Here is a 7,670-nt window from a genome sequence, read left to right as displayed (position 1 = left end):
GGCGCATGGGAGCAGATGAGCATCACCTTTGCAAAACCTGGGTGCTCTTCCTGGCTCTACTCTTGAAGCTCTGTGGCCTCAGACCCATTTCTCAGCCTCCTTTAGCCTTAGTTGTCTCATCTGTAAAAGCATGTGTTTGTGGGGAGAAAAAAACAGAGCAGGTAAAGCACCCAACCTAGGGAAATGACACACAAAACATGGTGAAAAAAAGCACACATTATTATTATCATAATTTTTACTCTGAGAGATATGCAAGAGGAACCACCATTTCTACAAATACATCATTTATTGCTTTCCAACCTCATGATGGATATTTCCCAGCCCATGACAAAACCAACTTCCCTTTGTCATTTCTTCCATGGAATGCTATTGACTTTAAGTGATTAAAAACAAACAGGTTCATCATAGTCAATCTACCAACTCAATCACATGTGGATGAAATTCTTTCAAGGCATCAGCTTTATTAGATCGATTGTAAGATAATATGCACTGAAAATCCTTTCCCACTTCTGAAATATTTTAATCCGTCTCCTGCTTCAATAAGTAACCTAAGGGAGGAGACACAGGTTTGAGTAGAGGACTTACACATACTTGTGTTACATCAGAAGGGGCTTTGGAGAGATGACACTAGCAGGTGGGCTGCCACAATGGTCCTGACACCAACATAGACATAATACATTGGAGACAAACCAGTGAGGCTAATTTATCACAAATGATTCCTCAGGGATCCTGAAATACTAGTCTTGCCACCCTCTGAACGGGCTAAGCCCAGGGGCTGTACAGACATTCTCCCACTGGTTATATAGACAGCTATAAGCCCACTGCCTATAGAGGGAAGATATCTGTGCCCAAAACATCTGTCTGCGCTAACAGGAAAGATGCTCAGACGATTTTACAATATGTTTAAAACAAATTCTTCTGTGTGATTTCCTCACTAAATCCTTGCTCTCTAAAAACGAGCAATACCGTTTTTATTGCGTTTAAGGTTTTTGACTGAAAGGAAAGAAACGGAATTCAAACTTAACTTTCTATGAACAGCCACGTGGTCCCTCCACGTTTGAACTTACATGATACCTCACCATCAGACATGTGTGTCACACACTCACAAACGTAATCATGAAAATAGGAGACCACCTGTTTCAAATGCATTTACACCAAAGACAAGATGAACCAGAAATATTTGGTCCACAAAATTTACTTCTATTTGTCTCGATCAGGAATAACTATTAATACAATGTTAGATATAGAGAGAGAGGAAAAGTGATGTTTCTCATTGTTCATGAATGTTTTACACTGATTTATTTTTCAGCATATACTAAAATAAATTTAATCTACTTTCAAAAGATGTTGTGTTTTTTTTTTTCCTGAAAACAGACAGACGGTATCTTAAGACATGACAATGGTGGATCTACTCAACCCTACTTCATATGTAAATTTTTAAAAATGTCATAATTCACTTTAGATGGACATATTGAAAACCTATGTTGAAAAATGACTCGTTTGATTGTGGATTTACATGGCAACATTTGAAACTAGTGGTCTAGCTAACACAGGCAACCATGCAGAAAGAGTTACAACATTTGTAGAAATACCAGAGTAATTCTTGTGAACAGTAATTGCTGAAAGTAAAGCAAAAATGAATAAGAATGGTTCGTGATTTCAGTATTGGTAGCTTATTACTGAGTTCATGTTAACAAAATCAGGTCCCCTTCAAATGTAATCATGGAAAATAGTTTCATTGGCTTGAAAGAGACTGTATTCTGTTAGATACATGCAGCATTGAAAATCTACTTTGACATTTAAGAAGTCTGGAAAAAGTAACTTCTCCATTTTCCTCAATAACTCAGTTGCATTTTAAAATCCAGGTAAAACTTCTGGGACCAGTTTACTTTTTAATAACATCATGGCCATGTCATATCCCTTCCTTTCCCACCCACCACCAACCCTCCAAACAAAATATAAAACAAAAACCCTGCCTCCAAATAAAATATAAAACAAACCCCTCCGCCCCTAAACAAAACAAAATAACATTGAGCAAAGAACTCAACAATTGTTTTCAAAGGGTGAAAACACTGGTAACATTACTTTCACTTCAATCACTTAACTCATCTAAATGAATGCTTCACCAATGCTAAGTGCTCCTGTGGCTCCAGAGAGAATCCAATATAAAGAAGTCACGGAAAGCATCTCAACCATCGGCCAGGCAGTGGAAGTGCTTGGTAGATGCAGCATCGAGTGTGCCTATCCTGTAAATGGGGTGCTGCTACACATCGCTGGGTGACCGCGCTCTCTGGGAGAGACTGGAGGGGACGCAGCCACAGCAAATGAGGCAGAGGGCTTTCTGGATTTCTTGGTTTCTGAAAGCGTATATGACAGGGTTGATGATGGAATTGTATGTGGCGGGCAGGAGGGTGGCGTAGGTGTAGATGGAGGGATAGGTGTAATCAGCTATCAAGGAATAGAGGGTGAAAGGCATCCAGCAAGCAGCAAAAGTCCCCAGGATGATGGCCAGGGTCGAGACCCCTTTCTGGGTGGTCACGTAGTGCGAGGTGGCCAGGAAGTGGTGCTGCAGGGCTATCTGGTGGGCGTGCCTCATCACAATCTTACAGATCTGGATGTAGAGCTGAAGCATGAGCGCAAACATGAAGAGGAAGGAGATGGAAAGGATGGCCGCGTTGTTCTTGGTGAGAGGTCTGACCACGCTGCAGGTGGACTCGTCCCTGAGGCAGTTCCAGCCCAGGACGGGCAGCAGTCCCAGGCAGATGGAGGTCCCCCAGAGCATGACAAGCATGGCGTAGGTAAACGTGACCGTCCTCTCGGAATGGTATGTCAGAGCGTAATACAGGGAGAGGTAGCGGTCAACCGTGATGGCCAGCAAGCTGCAGACAGAGGCAGAGAAAGAGGCGACAATGAGTCCTATTGTGACCAGCTTGGTGGCTTCTGACTGAAGCAGGTAGGCAAAGACAAAATTGATGATGAGTCCTAGGCCGGCCAGCAGGTCTGCAAGAGCCAGGCTGCCTATCAGCAGGAACATGGGCGCTCGCAGGCTGGGGTTGTGGAAGATGATAAGGACCACGACGGCATTTTCACAGGAGATGAGGGTTCCTGAGGTACACAGGACAATGTCCCAGGGGTTGACAACCAGCGCTGTGTCTGGCTCGGCACCAGGAACCTGGGAGGAGACGGCGGCCGAGACGTTCTCCACAACAGCGCCGGCCTCTAAGGAGTCCCGAGGCGAGCCGCTTACATTGACCTTCAGGGCTTCATTCATTTTAACCCCCGTCCTCTTCAATGAAAAGACAGGCTTTTTAATGGTTAGATACGGCGGGGAGACAATCCAAAACCATGCAACACCACAACCAGCCAGCCAGCCCCTACTCAAATCCTGTGACCAACTGCCACCAGCGTCGGGAATGATAAACTGCCACGAAATAAGGCAAAAGCCCAAAGTCTCCGTGGCTTAAACCCCACCACAAAACGTGTCATGTGGCGCTGGGGAAAGTGCAGGAAAGGACTTCAAAGCCCGGCCGCGAGGGAGGCGGGCACACGGGGAGCAGCCGGGCTGCGGCTCAGGTGCGGGCGGGACCCGCGCCCACGTCTCGTCCCGCGCCCACGTCTCGTCCCGCGCCCACGTCTCGTCCCGCGCCCACGTCTCGTCCCGCGCCCACGTCTGGTCCCGCGCCCCGCGGACGGACAGCTGCGGGACCTCCGCTGCCCGAGCACCGCGCGCGCCAGCCATCCCGGTGGGAATATTGAAATCGCGCGTTTCCACCCAGCTCCCACCCTTCAAAAAATCCCGACGCGCGTGCACACCCCAGGCCAGAACAAAGAGGGCTCCGGACTTGCCCCGTGTGCACGGGGAGTCGGGGCAGGGCCACGCGAGGCGGGCGTGTGAATGGAGGTGTGAAGGCGGACGGACAGGCAGACCGACGCTCCGGCACCGCCGCCCCCCCTCCCCGGCGGCCAGCACCGGCAGCAGACGGAGGGGGCAGGCAGGACGCCGGGCCGGCGGCCCTCGGGGGCGGGGGTCTGCGAGGGGGTCACCTTGGCGCGCGCAGGCCGAGGGGCTCCTCCGCAGCGTCCGAAGCGCGGGGCTCCTCGAGTCGCAGGGGGCGCGGGGGCCCGCGCGGGAGGGGCCGGGAGGACGGGGGCGCGCTCGGCGCCAGGTGAGCGGCGGCGCCAGGTGAGCGGCGGGCTGGGCTTGCGCGCCCTGCTCTACCCTCCCGCCCTCCGGGCTCGCACGCTCCCCGCACGCGCGCGCGCCCGCCCCGCGCCCGCCCCGCGCCCGCCCCGCGCCCGCCCCGCGCCCGCCCCGCGCCCGCCCCGCGCCCGCCCCGCGCCCGCCCCGCGCCCGCCCCGCGCCCGCCCCGCGCGCGCTCGCACACGGGAGCCCGGGGAGGCCGGCGCGCGCCCCCACGGGTCGCGGCTGCGCGGGGCCGGGCAGCGGGGGTCGGCCTGGCGCAGTGAGGTCCCCACGCGGCCCTGAGATCCCCACGCGGCCCTGAGATCCCCACGCGGCCCTCGGGGAGGGCGAGGGAGCCCGGAGGCCGAGAGCTGCACGGTCACGCTCCCTGCCCGCCGCCGGCGTCCCACCGCGGGTGGCCGTCCTGCGCTGGCCCCCGGGCGGGGGCGGGGAGCGCGGCCTGGGAGTCCCGTGACCTATTTCGTTCCTGAGGTCTCCCGGGGGTGCCCCCGTCTCCGAAGGCCGCTTCTCCCCGCCTCTCCCTAGACTGCTACATTCACGGTCAAAAGAATTGCTTGAGCTGAAACTCAGGATTAGCCGCAGGGATGTGGGGTGAGCAGGTTAGGAAGACGGATCTTTAAAGCAGCAACATGCCCAGCCAGCTCTTCTAACCACCTGGCATCCCGATCCCCAAAGGGCCCCCTTCCTTAGGTGTGTCCTGGACCTGGTTCAGTATTGCTGTTCCCAGAGCACATTTGCTTAACTGGATATACGGTGCTGCTGTGTGAATCATCCTTCGCACCATCTCATCGCGCTGATTTAGTGTTCCTTGGGCGGAGTTTTCAAATGGAAATCATTTACCGAGTTCCTGCAGAAGCTTCCTGCAGATGCGGACCAAAACCCAATTCATTTAGGCACTGAAATGGCAGTGTTATTTTTTTTTCCATTTTAACACATCAATAGGTTCAAAGATTAAGAATCTGATAGCTGTTAGGAGCCTATGTCACCTCCAGATACAAAAATCAGAGCAGCTAGCAGATCCTAAGTTTAAAGATGACCTCGCACTTTAAAGATAGGAGAAGGAAAAAGTCCCTGTCAGCAATGAAGGTTTTCCCAACTACCTATCCTCGCCCTCGTGAGGGGTTCCTGTAGAACAGAGAGGGTCTGCAGAACACCAGACCCTCCCATTATCCTCTGGCCCATCCTGCCTCCCGGTGGTGCTCACTGTTACTCCTTAACCCAGCCTTGCAGGCTCATCCACCCTTGACATCTTCCCCTTCTCCTTTCTCCTCCCCTTCTCCCATCAATCACCTTCAGCCTCTGTAAGATCTCTGCCAGTTCTCAACTACAAATCAGTCATTCTGGATAGGGCCCAGATTCTGGGTTTGCAACCCTATCTCCCAGCGATCATAATGCTGCAGGCCTGTGGACCACACTTTGAGAAGCAAGGTTCTATGGAGTTTTAAGAACCAGTTATATCTGGTGGAGAGTCATCAGAGACCTGTATACCTGCCAAGAACCATGCTAAGAGCTGGGCATACCAATTCTGTAAGACGTGGTCTCTCTATTCACAGGCAGGTATGGTCTGGTGCTGACAGACACAGAAAGCCACAATAACACCAGGTAGCAAGTGCTGTGATAAAGGGATCATCTTCCTCTCAATTGCTATGTGACGAATCAAAGCATTTTTAGAATGGAGCCATGAAAAATAATTGTTTAAAATGCACACAGCTCTTTCAGCATGCTGCAGTTCAAACTACTCGCCAAACTTTTAGGAGCCAACACTGACAGGGCAGTTTAGGGAAAGCGAAGGCACAGCTCCAGCCAGACACTCTCCCAGTCAGTAATACTGACACATGCCCTGACCTCAGAGCTTCCAGTAGTGGGATTTATTCCCTCTCTCATATGTTTGGGAAATAAGAAGAAAGAAAGCGCTGAGGGCTGGGAAAGAGGGAAGATAATGAGGTGGGTGGCAGAGGTATGTGTGTTTCCGCAGTGAAATCTGGAAAGGCTTCAAGGAAGAGACAGGAAATCAGCTAGCTATGCACTCGCAGTTCTGCTCAGTTACCCTTTCCCCTTCAATGATTACTGGTAACAAAAAAAGAATTTCATCGTTACTGTACTCCTAATTCTGTGTTCTTTGGTGTATTTGTTCGTACTTCCATTGCCAAAGGGCAGAGATCTGGTTCAAAATAGCTTAAGCAAAAATGGTTGTTATTGTCTGGCATGGTTGGGAAAGATCCTGGAGTGATTCATGGAGAAGAAGCTGCAGGCACAGGATTCTTCCTGAGTGCCGAGGCTCCTGGTCAGTCCCAACCCTTGACTTATTTCTTGTCTTTGCTTCTCTGGGTTTGCCAGCCTCAAACTATCGTCTCCTAGACAAACAGTTCCCATGTAGCTGCGAAGGTGGCCGCAGGCAGCCCCTGACTTGCATGCTGAGACCATCTTCCTAGCTGGTGAGAGGAATTTCCACAAAAAACTGGCCAGCCGGGTGTGCTCCCAGCTCTGAACCAACCATGGGGATAATGGGATGGGATGAACTCGTTGGCCAGGCCTGGGTCGTGTGTAGGGTCCCTCAGTGGCGTTTATATATGAACTTCACCGAATGGGCATTTCCCCAGAAGAAAAGCAAGGAGGAACACCAAGCGATGAGACACCAGATGTCCTCTGCAGCTTAAAATGCAGTGGTCAGAAAGGAACGTTTGCACAGCCTTCTGTAACCTGGGTCATGAAATCCATGTCTGCAAGGCTGCTTCTCAGTTCATTCGCCACCCATTACAGGACACTGTAGCAGATGCCCTCAGGATGTGATATTTACTGTCTTCTCATCACTTATCATTGTTGTTGCTTTATATATATACATATACACATATGTATATGTACATATATAACTTTGGCAAGAAATTGTAAATATTCGAGCATGGCCTGGCATTTGTACAGCCTAGGCTAACAATTACGTGCCCATCTTATTGTACACACGGTGTCTTTGCCAACTTCACCCTGTACCTGCATCTACTAAGGCTTCTTCGTAACTGAATTTGTAACTCATGGGGTTATCCCAGATCACCAACTGGACCAAGTCCAAACCCAAGCCGGTACTGTAGGGAATCCACGGTGTCTATGTGGAAATGTTACTAGTCCGCTTCTTTCCTGCTTGTGTTGATGATTACTACTCCATTTTTTTTATTTGGTTAACTGGTGCACTAATCCAGACCAGATTAACCATGCTTTCTTCTGCTTAGCCAAGTGTCTATATCATACCTGAGAATAAAGCACGACTCCAAGTTTAACTTTATTTCTTTATCTTACAGTTAATTGTATTGCAGAATAACCTACATACAGGAAATGCCTATTTCACAAGTGTACAGTGTGATGAAGAGATACCAAGTGAATCTAACGCTCCTAAGAAATAGAATGTTACTGGCACACCAACACCTTCTTCTTGCCCCTCCCAGTTACTGTCCCCACAGGGAGAAGGAAACCGCTG

General features: G+C 50.5%; 1 protein-coding gene across 1 annotated transcript; it reads right to left on the bottom strand.

Moving 5' to 3' along the window:
- Positions 1-227: 227 nt before the first annotated feature.
- GPR12 (G protein-coupled receptor 12) lies at positions 228-4,238 on the bottom strand. Its single transcript, XM_081046310.1, has 2 exons — positions 4,045-4,238; positions 228-3,286 (listed from the first exon to the last, which is right to left on the bottom strand). The coding sequence occupies exon 2, from the start codon at positions 3,269-3,271 to the stop codon at positions 2,264-2,266; it is 1,008 nt and encodes a 335-aa protein (XP_080902436.1). The 5' UTR covers positions 3,272-3,286; positions 4,045-4,238; the 3' UTR covers positions 228-2,263.
- Positions 4,239-7,670: the final 3,432 nt, after the last annotated feature.

This window comes from Rhinolophus hipposideros (assembly GCF_964194185.1).
Source record: "Rhinolophus hipposideros genome assembly, chromosome: 4".
Classification (NCBI taxonomy): domain Eukaryota; kingdom Metazoa; phylum Chordata; class Mammalia; order Chiroptera; family Rhinolophidae; genus Rhinolophus; species Rhinolophus hipposideros.
Note: the sequence above shows the minus strand (reverse complement) of the source record. Positions and strands in the feature narration are given on the sequence as shown.

Coding starts and splice junctions, on each gene's coding strand:
- GPR12 (XM_081046310.1), bottom strand. CDS start 3,271: ATGAATGAAGCCCTGAAGGTCAATGTAAGCGGCTCGCCTCGGGACTCC.